Source organism: Rhododendron vialii, chromosome 8a (genome assembly GCF_030253575.1).
Source record: "Rhododendron vialii isolate Sample 1 chromosome 8a, ASM3025357v1".
NCBI classification, from domain to species: domain Eukaryota; kingdom Viridiplantae; phylum Streptophyta; class Magnoliopsida; order Ericales; family Ericaceae; genus Rhododendron; species Rhododendron vialii.
In genome coordinates, this window is record NC_080564.1 from 11,165,616 (window position 1) to 11,185,838 (window position 20,223).

General features: G+C 39.5%; 1 protein-coding gene and 1 pseudogene across 6 annotated transcripts in view; both read right to left on the reverse strand.

Annotated features, from left to right (window-relative positions):
• On the reverse strand, positions 1-11,284 carry LOC131336601 (mitogen-activated protein kinase kinase kinase 5-like; annotated as a pseudogene).
• The window catches only part of LOC131336600 (uncharacterized), a 25,522-nt gene continuing 16,259 nt past the window's right edge, over positions 10,961-20,223 (reverse strand). For 4 of the 6 annotated variants that reach the window (XM_058372504.1, XM_058372502.1, XM_058372500.1 and 1 more), the window contains 4 exons: positions 16,133-17,573; positions 11,715-11,944; positions 11,582-11,638; positions 11,364-11,507 (listed from right to left, as the gene is read on the reverse strand). In XM_058372504.1, coding sequence (XP_058228487.1) covers positions 16,329-17,234 — 906 coding nt within the window. In that variant the 5' untranslated portion in view covers positions 17,235-17,573 and the 3' untranslated portion in view covers positions 11,364-11,507; positions 11,582-11,638; positions 11,715-11,944; positions 16,133-16,328. Of the gene's footprint in view, positions 11,508-11,581; positions 11,639-11,714; positions 11,945-16,132; positions 17,574-20,223 lie in introns of all 6 variants that reach the window. The other 2 variants (XM_058372501.1, XM_058372505.1) reach the window with 2 other exon arrangements.

Sequence of the window (20,223 nt, forward strand, 5' to 3'; positions counted from 1 at the left end):
AGGGTTCCACCGTGCGGCACTAGGGCACTTTATTATGGCGGTTTGTTGGGTCAACAAGGCGGTGGAGAAGTTTGACTGCTGTACGGCACTTATATGTCTACCGTACGGCACTTAGGCTGACTGCTCAACAGGCCAAACTTCGCGAGGCCGCCCCCGACACTCCTGAACTTGGATTTGGGTGTTCTTTGGACCGTTGGAAAGCTTGTTGAGTCTACTTTCTAAACCATGTGGTTTGGATTAAAAATATTTTGTATATCAAAAGATATGACGATTTTACCCTAAGGTGGTCGAAAAAGAAGTCGTTTAGGCAAAATCCTTGTATCTCTCTCATTTCAAATCGGATTAAGGCTTATTATATATCGACAAAGAGGGTTTTGAATGTACTAGAAGATGGTGGACTCCAACCATAAAAATAAGGAAGTTTGATTTATGAAAAATGGGCTGAAAGCAGACTAAATCGAAGACCGTTGGTGCCACGATGGCCAAAACACGTACTCACTCATTCTAAGTGTCACTTGGCACTCTCATACCTAGTTCTAAGGTGTTTCCTCACTCCTTTGGGTACAAAGAGCATTGTTTGAAGCTTTCAAGGCACGTTTTCATTATTGGGGAGCTTATCGGCCACTAGTCTACAGTTTTCGGAAGGTAGTGCTCCCAAAGGTTTAGATGAATCCAAAGGTTTAAATCATGCTTTGTTTATCATCATTGGGGACTTAAAAGGTGTCCGGGATTTCCAAATTGGGGTGTCTACAGTTCTCGAGAAAAGACCTAGGGGAATGACAGGAGCCAACTGTTAAGTCGCAAGTTTTGCCGTAAGGTTGTCTGTTCTCACTGGAGAAAAAGAACAGCGGGTGAAGCTGGAGCCCGGCAGTCATGCAAGAGGAAAGAAACACTACGTTTGAGAATGCACTTAAGTGTGTGGTGGTGACCGTGTGAGCAATGGGGAAGAGGTAAAGCAAAAGAAACTCACACCTGTTTGCTAGTTTTCCTTCTCTTGTTGTATGTATATTCTGAGACAGCAGCAAATGTTCAAGCTCATAATTGCGAGACTGTCTCGAAGATTCTGCTTTATTCTGTATAAAAAACACAGTTGTTATGGTACAATTCACATAGAATTAAGGCTGTGTATGGATCTAGTATTAACAACTTGATTTAAGGCTATACAGGTACTTATGTCAAGAATTTAGGTAGAAAAAGGAAAATAGAAAACTTGGAGGATTTAACCATTGTGTGCTGTTAGATCCTTTATATTTTGTATTTCCTCTTCCTTGCCCAAATTCTTACTCCAAATACAGCCTAAGAGAAAACAGGATGCATTCCTAGTCAAAGTTTACCACCAAACTCACGCCATTAAACCCTTGAGTGCAAGGTAGCACGTCCAGCTGTGAGGTACTCAAGAATGGATGTTCTAATAACTTGATCGCCAATGGTCTCTCCGCTGGATTTCAACAAAGGCAACAACGCAAGAAATCCTTCCCTTCAGGCGACAATATCTCAGGTATGGGTGGGGTCTCTCTCAAAACTTTGAACATGGCTGCAGCCTGCATTAAAGCCATGCACTTCTATTAAATGAATCAAAAACATTTACTGCCATTTACATTTGACTCCATTAGAAGCACAAACAACTTGGAGTTACATGCACGGGTTAGAAATTGGATCTCAGGCCAGCCAAACTTCAAAATAACAGTAAATGTACAAAGTGGGACAGTAAAAGATTCAATCTTTGCTTCTTCAATGCATATTACTAGCCATAAGAAGACATATATCCATGAAAGATTATAAATATGTTGGCGACATGAAGTAGTCTACATGAAGTGAGTCAAGTGACTCAAATAAAAAAATGAGATAGGAAAGCAAAATCAAAGGTAGACGAATAATCTTGATTCTTGACAAAGGCGGACAACAATGTTGAATATAAGCAATTAAGCACTCCTAGCGTCTAGATAGAATACTTAAGTCGATTAAAATACATGAAGTGTTTTTCATCCAACCTCAGATAGAAAAGGATATCCTAGAGATAAAAATCTATATCATGCTTCTAACATTACACCAGGAAAGAAACCTTGTAATTGGAGAAAAATACTGCACATCTTAGCAAAGACTGGATTTTTCTCCAGCAATCTGGACAACAGAGCTGTCCACAGTACAATGACAATGTTGTAACTACCTGCCTCAACTGACCTGCTAACCATCTAACCATTCGCCTAACCACATGGCTCAAAAAGTTAACCTCAAGTTATACAGTAGCTGGACAAAATCCCTTATATATAACTTTTCTTATTTCCAACTCCCCGATGTGGGACTTTGGAACACACGTGGGATTTCACAAATGTACAAAGGGAATTTTAGATGAAACATGTGAGAAACGTATGTCAAGTTAACAAAAAGCCAACCACAACAATTTTACCTACGTAGTCACCATTTTTGAAACCTCATCGATTTCCTACATTCCAAATAACATACAGATGCTAAACAATGTTAAGTGCTTACTGCTTCATACTCACTCCAAGGAGATTTCCCATTCAGCATTTCAATAATCGTACAACCCAAGCTCCAAATATCAACTGCTAGAGCAAGATCAGAACTAGCATCTTTCTGCATCGCGGACTGTAAAAGCTGGAGGAAAGACCACAGTGTAAGTATGGAAAGACAGCAGCTGTGCTCTTAACTCTCGAAACTGATATTGGAGCAAGAAAATACCTCAGGAGCCATCCAGTAAGGACTACCTTTTAAGGAAAGGTTAGCTGCTGGACCAGCAAGCTGCATAATACGAAAAATTGTAACGCCCAAATTTGAAAAGCATTCGACCAAAACAAACACACTAGGTGAATGCCCACAACTATAACCACAAGATACCCACCATGAAAAAAATAAAATAAAATGTGCAGCCATGTTTAGCTTTGATCAGCTCGTTTGTACAAACTGCTAATGAGGTGTTTAAACAAGTTTAGAGGCTCATTCTGCCCGTTACTATTAATAAGTGGTCGCAGTTCACTACAGCTGTCAATCCTGGTCTGGTAAAGATATTTCAACACAAGGGGAGTCACAGGCTCAAATCGTCCTTCCGGAAAGAGGACAATTACAATGACACCAATAATAGGAAGGCTGAAAAAGGTATCACTTACTAATAAGTGGACATTCCCCTCTAACATTGATATTATGTAAATACAGACCCAGGATTGATCTTTTCTTTTAATTCCCGAATTGGAAAAACAATCAAAACTCCTCCAGATATAGTAGGCAATCAAACAGTAAGCATCATAAAGTATTCAGGTTCAAGGTAACATTAGAGAGTTAAAAAAAAAAACTTTTCTAGGAAGTGACATGACTGCACTCCCAAGTGCCAAGAATCTATTATGTAGACGATATGTGATGGCATTGTCTCGCTTTCTTTCTCTATTTATTTCTGTACGCGCAGACCACAACTCCACAGCATTCACAACTGATATCCCATCTGAAACTGCATCCAATGGTATAAGTTCTACAGCGTCTATATTGTCTATTAGGTATCAATTAACTCATCAAGCAGTGTTGAGAATTTCGCGGATAGCCGGATGGGGATATATTATTCAATAGTTCACTAGCATATAATTAGTAGTAGTTCATGGTGAAGCAGTTGAGAAGATTCTAGAGTATTATTGTATTTACGTGCATAGCTGGACCTACTCTCCTACTTTCTACAATCGGGAGTTGCTTCGTGTTCCATAAAACAAGATATTTGAAAATTTTGTAACTTGCATGTTTAGCCATCCCAAAGTCAGCAAGCTTGACTACCCCAGATGCATCAACAAGTAAATTAGCACATTTGACGTCCCTATAAATCAAAACACTGTCAGATTTGGCATGCCAGAAAGAAGATATCAAAACAACATGACACTAGCTCTCAAGATGGATGCAATACAGATTTGTAGATTACATTGGCATTACACAAAGTAGAATTCAACCAGAGATGAAAATGTGAATACAGCCCACATGCTTGAATGGTACATTAATTTGGTGAGCAGAGGTGGCAGCACTAGTGTTTGAGGGGGTTCAAGCGAACCCCCTGGACTCAAAAAATGTATTATTTTTTTTACATTTAATTTGATTTTTCTTTACTTTTTTCGGCACAAAAATATTCATAGGTAGTCAAAGCAAATGGAAATTCACATAAATTTTTGAGCAAGTAGATGAACATAGCTCGACAATGCAAAACAAATTAGGCCCAATTACTTTTCACCCCCCAAAAATCTTATCAGTTTATATAAAACTTTGTATATAATAAATTTCTTTATGGTTTTGTCATCGCTGATCGAAAATTCTGAGGCCACCCCGATTGGTGAGTGAGGTTACTTAGCATTAGATTAATCACATGGCCAAAGGCAAAACCATTACTAACCTGTGTATTGTTCCTGTGCTATGCAAGTAAGCCAAACCACAGAGAATATGCCGAGTAAAACTCCGCACAACAGATTCACGCATTTTTCCACAATGATCATGGATATACATTTATTAATTGATCCAGGATGAACGTATTCCAGATATATGCATAACTGGTCTCCATCCTGTGTAGGCATTGAGTACTTATTAAGTGACCAAGAGTATCAAAGCAGACAAATGCTGAGCTTAAACAGGACATTGCATTGTGCAACAGGAAAGTTACTTACTACTTCACTACCGTAATATTGCACTATGTTTGGATGCTGTAAATTGCTGAGAACTTTAATTTCCTGAACAAATAGGAAGTCACATCAGAACAAACAGAAAAATAACGGATAAATATAAAAAGCTGGTGCCGATGAAGAGTAACATCGTAGTAGGTATGAGCACGACATTGCGAATATATATTCTGTATCCTGAATATATATTCTGTATCTTCTTGTAATATGCTATTTTAGGATATGTATCGTAATCAAATCATAGCATAATCATATCGTAATCATATCATAGCGTAATCATAGGGTAATCATAATGTAATCAAATCTTGTAATCTTCCTTTCTTAGGCATAGCTTTACTCTATTTAAAGGTGTACTCACCTCATTGTAATTCATTCATAAATAACATTAATATTTTCCGTCTCTGTTTCTCTGTTTACTATCATGGTATCAAAGCGGGTTCCGAAACCCTAACCTGCTTTCCAATCAGTCGTCTATCCTCAGATCTCTCTCCCTCTTTCAGCTACTATCGTTCCCTCTCTCTCTGTTATTCAGCAACCCAAATTACAAGAAATACCCACAGCAGTCGACACCCATCCCTCTCCAACCGTCGGTGACCTACCCACACTCCGACAACATCCAGCAGCACTTGCCGGCACTGCAGTAGCTCCGGCGACCTCTGTTACAGCTCCGACGAACCAGTCTAAGGCAGATTGGTACTCTGGTATTCTGTTTTTTTTTTTTTTACTGCATTTCTCTGTTAGCATCATGTCTGGCGATAAAAATCAGGCTATTAGTGTTTGTTTGACTAGTAACAACTACTCCTACTGGGCTCATGTGATGAAAAATTTTGTTATTGGTAAAGAAATGTGAGGATACGTAGACGGTTCTAGGCTACCTCCTTCTGATCCAAAAGACCCAGGGTATGCCACTGCCTTGGGAAAATGGAACACATGGAATGCACAGATTTTGACTTGGTTTCACAACTTCGTAGAACCAAATATTGGCATGAAATTTTCGAAATATAACACAGCAAAGAAAGTTTGGGATTATCTACAAGCTCTATATCTTGAATCAAATTTTGCTAAACGATATGAGCTTGAAATGTCCATCCGAAATACCACCCAAAACAATAAATCGATTCAAGAATTTTATAACGAAATGACTACTTATTGGGATCAGTTAGCTCTCATGAAACCTTCAGATTTGCAACTACTTGATAGTTATGTTAGATTTCGTGAGGAGCTACGACTTGTTCAGTTTCTCATGGCCCTTCGGACTCAATTTGAGCCTCTTCATGGGGCTATCTTGCATCGGTCTCCATTGCCCTCAGTAGATGGTGCTGTTCATGAGCTTATCGCTGAGGAAACCCGGTTCAAAGTGGCTAATCTTGCACCTCCCTCACAGTCTGTCTTTGCTGCTCCATCTGGCCAATATCCGACACATCACTCACCCACTCCAGTATCTCATCCTGTCCAATTTGCGGCCAAGCTAAGGCCTTAAATTCATGGAGATGAGTGTAACTATTGCCATCAAAAGGGTCATTGGAAGCATCAACGCCCTAACCGTCCCAAGTCAAAGGAATGAAATGTTACTCAGTCGACTGGTCCTCACGCCCCGCATCAGTCTCGGGCACCACAACAACATTCTCACCCTTCTGCAACCTTGGCAGCACCGGCCTCCAGTAGTGCACCTCCAGAGTTTGATTATGAGCAATTTCAGCAGTTTCAGGCTTACATGGAAGCCATTCGAGGGGGTTCCCCCCAAGCTTCAGCCATGACTACCACTCACTTAGGTTTGCGTGGTTTTCCCACCTCAGGTATCCAACCCACCACTTGGATCTTTGATTCTCGCTCTTCTCATCATATGACTCCTGATATGTCTATTCTTAGTAATTGTGTGCCACCTGCTTTTCCTATTAGTATTGCCACAGCCAATGGTTCTCCCATGCATGTTGCTTCTATTGGTTCCATTCTATCTTCTACTGCACTTTCACTGTCTATTTTCTAATGTCTTTTATGTTCCTCAGTTGTCTTTGAGCCTACTTTCAATCAGCCAATTATCCGACTCTGGTTTTGATGTTGTTTTCTCGTCCTCTAGTTGTGTTGTGCAGGATCGGAATTCCAAAATGCAGATTGGGGTAGGCCGTACGGTTGGTGATCTCTATCTTTTGGAGCACTTGCATCTCCCAATAAAACCTTCTTCCACTGCTGCGTCATCTTTTTGTTTAGATCATAAGTCATCTCTGTTTTATCTTTGGCATTCTAGATTAGGACATCTGTCTAGTGAACGTCTAAAACTTTTAGTTAAGTCAGGTCATTTGGGTCATATTTCAGTTAGTAATATTTCAGAATGCAGTGGTTATAAGTTTGCAAAAATGTCAGCTTTACTTTTTAATAAAAGTACCTCTATTTCTACTTCGCCTTTTCAGCTTGTTCACACTGATTTATGGGGCCCTTCTCCGGTTGCTACTAAAGGTGGTTTTGTCTATTATGTCTCTTTTGTGGATGATTTTAGTCGGTATACTTGGGTTTACTTAATGACACACAAATCTGAGTTCTTTACGATTTATAAGAATTTCCATGCCATCAGTTTTCTACATCGGTTAAAATTCTTCGGTCTGACTTGGGTGGGAAATATTCACACTCAGAGTTTCATAAATTCCTAGATTCGCTTAGGACTATCCACCAATCGTCTTGCACTGAGACTTCTGCCCAAAATGGTAGAGCTGAAAGAAAACATCGTCACCTTCTTAATACTGCTCGGTCTCTACTCTTGTCTTCCTCCATCCCATCCTGTTACTGGGGAGAAGTTGTTCTCACTGCAACCTATCTCTTGAATCGGATGCCCACCCGTCTTCTCTTTGGTAGCTCTCCTTATGAGCGGCTTTATGGTCAGGTTCCTAATTACTCTCTTCTTCGAGTGTTTGGTTCTACCTGTTTTGTTCTCCTCCCCAAGAAAGACCGCACTAAGCTCAGCACCCGCTGTGTCTTAGGTGTTTTTTCTGGGTATGGCATTAATCAAAAAGGGTATCGGTGTTATGATCCTGTTACCAAAAAGCTTTATGTTTCAAGGCACGTTGTCTTCTTAGAGCGTCTTCCCTATTTTACTCTTCCACCTCGCACTGCTCCAGTAGCCAAAGAAGACTTGATCCATATTGACCCCTTTCCTATGGATATGGATGTGCCTCCAGAAGAGTACACCTCCACTCTTCAGGTATCTGATATTTCTACAGCTCCCTCAGCATCACCTCTTCATGCTCCGATCACCCAGGTCTACACCCATCGTCCAACTGCTACAGCTGCTCCCCAATCTGCCTCTGCCGATCCTGATCCGCCTGCCCGCCGGTATCCCGTCCGCGACAATCGTCAACCACCGGTAAAATATGGCTTTACTAATACCTGTTTCTCATCCTCTTATCAATCCTTCCTTTCCCGCATTCACTCTTATTTTGAGCCTAGGTCCTATAAAGAAGTTTGCAATAATCCCAATTGGGTGGATGCCATGCAAGCTGAACTTACTGCTCTTGCTCACAATCAGACTTAAGAGTTGGTTTCACTTCCGAATGGTAAGAATCTAATTGGTTGCAAATGGGTCTACAAGGTTAAGACTCATTCTGATGGTTCTTTAGAACGGTATAAAGCCCGCTTAGTTGCTAAAAGGTTTTCTCAGGAGTATGGGATTGATTATGAGGAGACTTTTGCCCCCGTTGCCAAAATGACCACTGTTCGCACCTTGATCACAGTACACCGGTGGCCTCTTTCTCAGTTGGATGTAAAGAATGCTTTTCTCAATGGCAATCTCTCCGAAGAGGTTTATATGCGGCCTCCTCCTGGCTTCTCTCATCCTTCCGGTATGGTTTGTCGCTTGCGTCGTGCTCTCTATGGCTTGAAACAGTCCCCTCACGCTTGGTATTCACGCTTCCAGGATGTTGTTCTTCAGATTGACTTCAGGCCTAGCATGCACGACTCTGCTCTATTTCTCTGTCGCACCTCTCATGGCCTGGTACTTCTCTTACTTTATGTTGATGACATGATCATCACTGAGTCTGATTCTACTACTATTGTTGAAGTTAAAAGTCATCTCTTCCGTGAGTTCAAAATGAAAGACTTGGGCCCGCTACGCTATTTCCTTGGTATTGAAGTTGCTTCCTCTCCTCAGGGGTATCTTTTAGGACAGTCCAAGTATGTTACTGATATTCTTCACCGTGCTTGTCTCACGGATACGAAGACTGTTGATACTCCCCTTGAACTTCATACCAAGTTCTCTACCTCTGATGGTGTCCCCCTTGAGAATCCTACAGAATATCGCGAATTGGTGGGCTGCTTGGTTTATCTTACTGTTACTCGGCCAGATATTTCTTATGCAGTTCACATTGTTAGTCAGTTTGTCTCTGCTCCTCAGTCTACGCATTGGGCTGCCCTCTTACGTATTCTCCGTTATCTTCGTGGTACCCTTCACCAGTGCCTTCTGATTTCTTCTACATCAAGCTTAACCCTCCATGCTTATGCTTATGCTGACTGGGCAGGTGATGTCAATGACCGCAAGTCTACCTCTGGCCTCTATGTTTTTCTAGGCGATTCTCTTATCTCCTGGAAAAGCAAAAAGCAATCTGTTGTTGCTCGCTCCACCGCGGAAGCTGAATATCGTGCCATGGCCCATGCTACCTTTGAAATCGTCTGGCTTTGCTGGCTTATTTCCGATATGGAGGTCTCTGTTACTACTTCTACTCTTTACTGCGACAATAAGAGTGCTATTCAGCTTGCCCACAACTCAGTCTTCCATGAGCGCACGAAGCACATTGAGATTGATTGTCATTTCATACGTCAGCATCTTCAGTCTGGCACCATTGCTTTACCCTTCGTCTCCTCCACATTGTAGCTGGCTGATTTCTTCACGAAGACCCATACCGCTGCTCGTTTCTGCTTTCTCCTTGACAAACTCTCGATGCTCTCTGCCCTCGCACCTTGAGTTTGAGAGGGGGTGTGAATATATATTTTGTATCTTGAATATATATTCTGTATCTTCTTGTAATATGCTATTTTAGGACATGTATCGTAATCAAATCATAGCATAATCATATCGTAATCATATCATAGCGTAATCGTAGGGTAATCATATCGTAATCAAATCTTGTAATCTTCCTTTCTTAGGCACAGCTTTACTCTATTTAAAGGTGTACTCACCTCATTGTAATTCATTCAGAAATAACATTAGTATTTTCCGTCTCTGTTTCTCTGTTTACTATCAGACATCACATATCTTATTTGGAATGTAAATCTCGATCTACAGCCAGAACAGATGATGAAATGCTAAAGGGAAGCAAGCATGAGCTCCATTCAAGCCAAAAACATATGGTACAGCAAAATTTAACCAGCAAAATGTCTAATCAGAAAATCCTTGTATATAAAGCCATGAGACTGAACACATGCAGTCATTTTCTGATGTAGGGAGGCGTGTTGAAAAAAAAGAACACGCAGCAAGGACAATTATGAACAAGTATGAACTAGATCCCTCTACGAACACACAATAATGAGAAAACTCTCAATTTTTACAATCAAATAACAACCATCATGCCCTAATGCTTAGAATGCAATTTCTAGCAAGAGTTTTTTATGTTTTTATCCCTCAAACTATTACCCATTTTTCTACTTCATCCATAAACTACCAAAACCACCCATTTCGTCCTTAAACTATCCAAATCCCACCCATTGAGTCCAACTAGTCTTTTAATGAACTAATTAGTCCTTTAATGAGTCCAATTAGTCCTTTAATTAACTAAACTAGGATCATTGCAGAATATTAATCAAAGATTCTAAATACATTCACATATCTTGAGACAAATGTTTGACATGCCTGGAGTACATAACATAATATACCAAGATACCAAAATTAAATAACCAATGGAAATACAACCAGCTCCAGTTGCTTTATACCCTCTGCAGATTTCGGATCGTCAAAAAACAATTCAACTTCTTTCATTGCACATAAAGCTCCAGTTTCTCTGTTGACTAAAAGATGTTAAGTCTGAGTTTGGTCTAATGTTGGTGTTTTTGTCTTTTCTGAAGAAAAAAAAATCAACTAATATTGAAAAGCAAGAACTATGACATTAATGGCATCAAAACGAGGGTCGGGTCGTAACTCTCCTCTAGATTCTGCTTGAACCTGAAAACCAGAATTGCAACCCATTGAAAGCTCAAAATCTAGTTACCTCAAATGCAAGAAAGCAAAGCTAGTTCTTATCAAACAAAAAACATCTAACTCTAACAAAATTTCAAGCCGATGATAAGAAGTTACTAAAGAAGAGACAAGCAAACAGAGTAAATATTATGTCAGAAGGCCTTTTTAGCAACTTAAATATCTCAGTAAGTCTGAAAGGTGTGTGACAAATGAAAAGACAACGTAAACTGACTTCCAGAGTATCTCATTATCGTTTGATTCAAGATATATTATACTGCACTTTATTAGAGCACAAACACAATGGCAATAGGAAGAAGCTTTTTTCAAGTACCTCTACACTCAACAATGTTAGCTGCTGACCCCCACCAAAACTTGCTGGATCACGGAATCCAATTTGGCTTACAGGAGTTGGCTTTGATTTCCCATCTGGGCCAGAAATCTGAGACATATCCAGCAAGCAATCAGAGCATTCTTTTCCTTTCGTAGAATCGCTTTCACTAAGATATACTCCATTGAGATCTCCATGGGTTTGTTTTCCTGTCGATTCATCTCAGCATTGAGATCTCTGCGGATTTGTTGTTTTAGTTTACCCAGAATAAGAGACTTGACAGATACCGAGCCGGGTTCTGGAACACACTTCCCGCAGCTCTCTACCCAAGAACCTTGTGAACCGATCTGACTGCTAGAGGAGCCTGATAGGATACTTTGGAAGTCAGGAAAAATCTAAGGAGTTTTTCTTTCCACTCAAAGAAAGGAAAAACTTTACCTTTTGGGGATGATGGCTCCATAGCGGCAGCATTAGAGTTTTGTCCTGAATCACCTACTATCAAACTACCAATTAGTTGAAAAATGCAAGAATAAAATGAATGACAAGCTTATTCACTAGTTTGAGAGAATACCTGAGTCAACGTGCGATAGCCATCTGAAAACACTATCTGCAGACAGGGGTGAAAACCACAGGTGTAAACATGTACAAGTAAGAGCCATCATTTTGATAGTGGGTAGGCACACCCACGATGCGTTTGAGGATCTAAGTCCTTATTTGTTGAGCCCTTCTTCTGCACCTCTCCATCTTTCAAGCAATTCCTCTCAAAAAAAGGAAGAAATTCGTCTCCAAGATTTCTCTGAACTGCCGTTGTATGACAAATAAACATTGTCAGTTATAAACACAGAAAGAAGAGACTACAAATATGTAGCACCGACACTCCAAAAGGGTGCCGTGTCCACGTATTGGACACGGGGACACGCGGGGACAAGTATTGGACACGCCACGTGGTGTGTCCAATAATTTTTATTATTTTTTTATAGGGGACACGGCTAGGGGTCAAAATGTAATATTTTTTAAATTTTTGGGGGTTAATATGAAATTATTCAAAACATTTGGGTTAAACTATAATTTTCCCTTCGGAAAAAATTTATCCAATTTGTGAAATTATTCATATACAATGGTTCATAATTATTTTTTTATATATATGTACATATATTTATTTATTTATTTATTTACACACGTGGCGTGTCCCCCGCCGTGTCTGTATCCCCATTTTTTTAAAATTGCCGTGTGCCGTGTTTGTGTCCGTATCTATATCCATGTCCATGCTACATAGACTACAATGCCGACACCAATATCCTGTTTAGTGATGCAGTGGCTTCAAAAAAAGTGCTTTTCAACAAAGACCATTATAGAGGTTTGTTACTGTTCATTTGAAGCTTCTTGTAACAACTTTCACTACCTCTCATCCAACAAAGCCCACCTTACTGCTTCACACAAGGAGTTTATTGGCGACAACCCTATAAAAGCGAAAGTGCCTTAAAGATGGAATCAAACTCAGCATGATGCACTGTGAGTGCATCAATGCCATCATAAACTCTTTCGAGTTGAACAAACCGTGACACCAAATATGGCCTTCTAATAAAAATCAAAGCACCCTACTGATTAATGTTTTTGAAACAGTTTACAGTAAAAAAAGCAGCACCACATATCAATGCAAAAGTTACAAATTTCATGCTGGGCAAAGAGACCAGCCACCTAAACAACATTGACAATTTCCCACCAATCTTCTTGCCCTTTTATAAATTTTTATCCGCTACACAACAAATAAGAATGCTGTAATAAAATTGCTATAGCAACATAATTCGGGGGAATAGTAAGGTTCAACAAAAGTTCTTGAGCGGATCAGTACATTAATGTATCTGTTGGATGCGCTAGCAATAGAGATGTATTTCCTTGTTTCGGCCTATCAACTAACACGAAAACTAAAAATTTAAAAACGTTAATGCCAAAGCACAAAGGACGAAGGACCAGAACGCGAGTATGTATCAAGGTAGAAGGTTCCAAAAGGCAAGAGAAAGAAGACACGGCTACCATCTTGAATACAAGCAAGGCCTTGCTCTTCTCAGAATTTCAGTTACGCCATGGAGTAACATTTGCAGGCTAAGTCGGGAGCTTTCAAGTACAATCGAAAGTGACCAAAAGATTGTAAGACAGGGTACTATGAACTACCCATTTGAGAAGGGATTGTGCCATAGTGTTTATCTGTTCTCCATGTAATGAAAAAGAGGAAATATTGACAATTGTCCTTCGCGAGGGTAAGAGATGGTAGCCAGTTGCGTATCGACTTCTTATTTGACTTTGTTTTCTCTTCGATTATTCTAAAATGAGTCAGATGACCTTTTCATCTCTTTGGAACTGACATGTTACGGTAGCCAGTTAATGTAATAAATACCTTATAGCTAGACAACTAGATAGGAGTCAGAAACCTTACACAAAGGCTACCATGTCACACAACTGTTAAAAATAGTTTTGGTCTTACGGAAAATGCTCATGGTAGTAGTTATGGTCTTTTGACAATTATGGTCACTCTATCAAACAAGTTGAAAGAGTGTCTCTTTCCTTCCACAATTATTGGTAAACCAAACACAGGGAAGGAGACACAATCCTCCCTTCCCTCCCTTCTTGGTAAATCAAACAAGTGGAAAGTGTGTCTCCTTTCCTTCCCCTTCTAACACACACTTCCCGAGGTCTATGTATATCGAAATATTTAATAACATACCCTCACAACCAAAATCTATTGCCAAAGGAAAACTACCTATCTTGGGATACTGTTCACAGAACCAAACTAGCCAACAATTCAGTTTTAACAGTTCCTTTATTAATATTTTTTTTGACAAGTGAGTCCTGAACCTTCCAATGTAAAGTTCTGATAAGCCAACTGTTCCTCTATCTTCTTTTACCTTCAATTTCACCATGAATCCAAAACTTGGCTGCAACCCAAACCCTTACACACATTTCTCAGAAAATCCTGCAGGCTGGGTTTTTTTTTTATATCAAACCTTACTTTGGTAACTGGTTCTTCGTCGACAAACCCTGCACCCTTTCATCTGTTGAGTAAACAAAATCATCCTATATGCCCTGAGATCTCCATCTATAGTAACAACATTACACATGTGATCAGTTCACACCACCCTCAGTCGCGGACACCTAGTATAGTTGTAGGTTGTAATGATACAACACTTTTATCTCGTGAACTGATCACATCAAGAATGGAGTAAGGTGTTTGCTATATTAACCAATCATCCTCTTCAATCCAATTTCTCTCTCTCCATAGGTTGCATTGATGTTGCCAAATTTTTGAATGCATTGTTCTCAACCATACAAAGGTGCCTTCATAAAGTCACAGGTGACAAAAACAGTGGGAGGAAAGCAACTTCTTGTGCAATCTTCCGCAGAGATCACATTCTCAATCTTAAAAAGGAGTCCCAGAGTGTACAGTACTGAAAGTAACAAAAAGGATGAAGGAAAAATTACTATATTTTCCCGTAGAGCCCACAAACAAGGGCTTTAGGATTCTTTATTCGGAGGATGTAACGACAAAAGAACAAAGAAGACAGGACAGTCTACCAACAAGCATGAAAAAACTACACACTTGTTAGGTATCAGACACTTTGACTAACATAGTTAGTGTAATTACTAACTGTTCAAGATTCTCTATCGTATAAGCTTCGACAGCAATTGATACCGATGTGCAGCAAGATTGGTTCAAATCAGAAGATAAAATACGAATCATATTATTTTACCTACAACCATTTTAGTAGTTCATCTAAACAAAGTAGATACAGGAAATCTTGTACGCTGAAATTAGCGAGATGATCTCAACAAAACAAGAGTTCATTCCAGCACCATGGTAGCCGGAGAAATCAACGATAAAATCATCTCTTCACAGCCATATTTCTGGTTACATGCCCTTTTCCTTTTGGCCATGCTAAAGACAGTCCAATAGGGGGTTGTTAATCCAGGAAAATGCCAAGAAAATATGGCAAAGTCGAACATTTCCCTTGTGGCTTTTTTCTTGACATCAGTCAGTTTTTCTACCCGCCTAATGAACAAATGTAAAGAAAAGATATGTAGAGTTTCAAGGCACTTAACTTATAACAAAAGCACTTTCCTTCCGTACATTCCAAAGGACTTTTCTCCCACCCATCGAGGCTAATAACCAACTGCTGGCTACGATTAGCTTTCTCCTCTTTTATAGCTAACACACTTCTATTGGGTTTGTGAAGTATGATTCGGTTTGGTTTGCCGCTTCACGAATTCTGACTAGGTTCCACCAAAACAAGGGTATTACGGTCATTGGTGACGTGAAACCTTAGGATATATATGCAGCAGCTGGTGTATCCTATGCTCTCCTCTTCGTTCGATACATAGTGAAAAGTTGGTGTGAGCCGTGGATGTACGTGTACCCAATTGGGAAACCGTGCAAATCTTTGTGTCGTGCTTTCTTTGAGTGTTTTTGCTTGATTATGTTTCATTCAATTGTGTTGTGTTGATTTGGGTCGAATCCACAACCTCAACAACTAAGGAATAAATGAATTTTCATAGTATACAACTACAAGTAAAATATAACAAAAAAAAAAAGATTGAGAAATTAGGAAGTAGAACAAGACCCATCTGTTACTAATAAAGTTAAAATAGACAAGCAGAAGACCTTTTTTCTTTTGGAGCAACACAGATTCAGATGATTGAGTGTTCTTAAAAACCAATCCCCTAGATACTATCATTGAAGCTTCGTATCTTACACCAGTAGCCAAAAAGGTAAGTTTCTTGACTTCGAATTCCAGCGAGATGTTAGAAACAATCAAAGACAGCATCATTATAACCCTCCACATTCAGGCATCATGTTTATTGATGTCCACGTGTAGTGAGTGGGATTTCAGGTTGGACGGACATAGCTGTTTCAACTACTATAAGAAGATTATATGGATATTGCTGAAACATAAGATAAAAGCGGTAGAAAAATGACATAAAGATAAAGCAGGGAACCTGATATTCCTCCGTAACTTCCCCCTCCCTCAAGCAAAATGCGTTGGATAAAATTAAGGTCCACCATGGGGGGTTACCTATGAAGGTCATGCCAATGAGTTGCATTGGATTGGTTCCAAAGTCAATAGTAGAGGAAACCGAACTGATAGGCACAGATAAGTCAGTAGCTTTTCCATGCTGTCCTCCACCACGATACTCAAACTGTAAAATGGTTTGAGTCAGATGCAGGCTCCATGACCCCAACGTTTGTAGATGGCGTTTTAGATAGCTTGGGTATCAAGGTTTTTCCATCCTGGGCATTCTTATATTCACAATCATCTACACCTAAAATTTCCTTTTGGAAAGAAGCAGAAGACAAACTACTTGTACCAGTACTGTCTCCTAGCTTCAACCTCTCATTATCACATAGTTTGTCATCATTATCAAAAATCTGCATCTGAACACACAAATCTGGTTGTGCAACACATGCCTCAGAAGTTATGCGTTCCTTAAAATCAATACATTCCGAGTCTCCCATACTATCATTCTCACAACAGGCTACAGAAATACCCGAATTTTGATTTGCAGAATTAAAAAACTCTGATGGATTACTACGAAATGAGGTGGTAATTTCTGTAGAACCACCACATGCTTGAGTGGTAATGTCATCAATGTGATAGCAATGTCTAACATCACGAGCTCTGGTTATTTCCATTCTTGGAGAAAGTTCAGAGTTGGCAAACTCCTGAGGCCTCTCATCCTGCCCATAATTCCGTATCGTGTGATCTAAGGGTTTTGGGTAGTGTTGTTCCTCCTCCAAAGAAGCCTTTCTGACCCTTTGTTTTCTCCTCATCAAGTCACACACAGAGCATCCAACTAGTTTACTTCCATCCTGCGTGTCATAAACATCTCTGTCCGCTTGATTTCCAGATCCAGAACCTGTAAACTTACCTTCTACAGTTTCTGTGCAGCATCTACTAAAAGGTTCGAGGTCATCATTAACCTTTTGAGTCAAGGAAAAGGGTAAAGAGCCCCATAATGGGTTTCTTTTCTTGCTCTTATGGCTAAAGCTTGAGCCAATTTCTTCCCGTTCATTGTCTTGCGGAAAACGCTCAATTTTCATTTCTCATTTCAACTTTCAATGACTTACCAGCAGTAGGAATTGAGATTTGATCATCAGCGGACCCATCCACTTGGGGAATTGTTTTCTACCATGAAGGTGGTTGTTGAAAGTAATATGATCAGCAGAAGAGGATCCCCCCTTCAAGTCTTCAAAGTTATTTGAATGGTCAACAGAATCAAGAATATCTTGACACTCCTGATGAGATTCACTCTCAAAATCCATATTAGCTTTTTCCAGCACCTTATCCATCGTTGTTGCAGGCAATAAGGGAGTCAAAATTATTTCGAGTGCAAGCTAGGCAAGCCAACTTAGAAGCCTCAATGCTTCCTTCTCCATGACCTCAAGAAAAGAAATGAAAGAGACTTTCAGAGTGCTTGAAAAATTCCAATAACTCACTTTCCTTGCACAATAATCTTGAAGGGGGAAAAGTGAGCAACTTCAGGAAAAACATGGATCAAATCAGATTAAAATAGTGGATCAAAAAAAAAAAAATTTCAGATTAAAATAACCAATTCATCGAGCAAACTCTACAATGGTCAAAATTCAAAACAAAGTCTTGCAAATCAGTGACGGCATTAACTTGCTCTTTAGCATAACCCTTGAACTCAATCATGCAAAAAATAACACAATTCTAGGATCTCTTGCAATGCAAAACATTGTGAACATCAAAAGCAGGAGAAAGAAGCCATCTTTGGTAGAAAAGAAGTCAGGCATGCATGAAATAGTGCTTGTTCCATAGCATTACTTCCACTAAATGCATTACTTCCACTAAATGACATATTAATAAGAAGCAACAAAATATTTAAGCAGCAGATACTGGAGGATACCTGAACTCGGGTAGTTGTCATACAAGGCTTTGTTGGACATTGAGAGGCCCAAGTAAGAAATGTACCACTACTACCAACAAACAAAATAAACAAATGCTGCTTGTGTGTCCAAAAAAACAACGTACACTTTCAGAATTAGCTACTTCTCAAAGTAAATGATATAGTGCTTGGTTCTAGAACGAAAACAACTAATTCATTGCAGAAAAAGATTCCTTCTTCATCAAAATCTAAATTTTCAGACATATAGTGATTTGATTCATGAAAAAACAGCCCTTAGCAGATAATAGTTAGGCCCTGTGAGGCTCAAGCTAGCTCAAAAGGCAAAAAAGCAACAAAGTGCAATGCATTTGGGTACAAAATTTGTAAGCTACCCGTTTCAATGGTTTAAATTTATTGTTTAGCAAAGAGTTTTTCCCTTTTGCATGTCAAACTACCATGTTGCCATCGTAAACATCAGTTAACTTGGTTGTGTACCTGGCAAGTTTTAGGTTTTCCTATATTGAGGATAAGTTGGTTAGACCATCTCCCCTGGGCAGCAGACTGAAGGCCACCAATTTGGGGTGGAAATGGTTGGATCTGTCTGTTTCCAGCTTATAAGCCTCGGCTAAAGACCTTAAGTGATCATGCCTTCTGGGCTAAGAAGGTGTAAAAGCTAGCTTGAAGACTCTGATGCGGAATGTAGATGCCCTAGTCACGGGAGAAAGATGTTGATTCTAAACTCTTTTCTGTTAGAATTTTAGTGCTATAAATAAGAGCTTGTTTGTTGAACTGTTCAAAGTTTGATTAAATAAGATCTTGGCCTTGTGTTGGAGTTGTGGCCATTTGTGCTACCCTTCTTACCCCTTCACGTGTTGGCATGGCCTCCAACCAAATGGCGTCTTAAATCTCAGGCAACCAATACATTTTACTCGAAAGACACCGCAACATCTACAACATCCTAAATGACACTGTGTCACACCCCAAAATGAGAAGTGACCGGCCATGAACCACAAGGCTAACTCATAGGACACGAAGCCTAAAAACAATAACGTTATCAAAATTCAAATGACCAGTTTTCGTTATTAATCAAATCCAAAGCCAAATATGCCTCAAACATAAGCATGAGGAACAACTATCCCATGAACCAAACAATAACATTTTACCACCAACAATAACTAGACTTAATTACCTTTACCAAAAAGGTTTTACAAAGTGTAGAAGCAAATTAAGAATCCTAACTCTAAAATGCATCATCAACACAATAAATCCCCAAGCTACCGCCAAAGACCTTACCTAGCTCCCCAACTTGCCTGAAAAAGAAGTTGGATAAAAATTTGTCAGCTGACAAACTCAGTGAATGGCAAAGCAAGTATATTAGAATACAGTTCTAAACAGGGATCAAAACAATTTACCATGTTAACATAATTTGGCATATGCGGTGTACAAGTAAATAATTAATCAATCCCACATAATTCAACCAATAATGATCTCAATGGTGATTACCACACGGTATCCAACAACAATGCGGAGCCACAACCAATACCAAATAGTACCAAGCGCCAGTGAATAAATGTCTCAAAATGGGATCCAATATTGAAACTTAGAGTCACCACGAGTAGGCAGAATTTTTCCCTGAAGGACGATCCGGTCAATGACAACCGTTGAGAATTAGGGTCACCAGCCTAACCCAGTCTCTTCCCTATTGGCTAGAGTCACCCGCACACAGAATGTTAATTTCCCTCGACTTCCAAAATATGTTCCCAATAATATCTGCAGAGTCCTCACCAAAAGACTAATCGAACAGTAAATGGTTTCACTGATACTGCATGCCAATTTAACATAAACAATTATGTGTTTCCAATTTCAATCATAAATTTTCCAAAACAATAATTTAAGGAACACGGTGAAGTTCGAAAGTACATAACATGCTTAACCACTCACCTGAGTCCAAAAGGCAATACAACCAAGCAAATCAAAAGGAGGCTAACCTGAACAAAAAAGGGAAAATTCCAAAATACCTCCCAACCTTTACACCAAAATTCAATTAGACTCTCAACCTTTTAAAAACTTCAATTTTACTCCCAACGTTATCTTCCATTAATCAAAACGCCCCCTTCCGTCCGAATGACTAAAGGATTTCGTTAAAAGCTCCGTTAAATAGCGTCCCAATCGAATTTCGATAA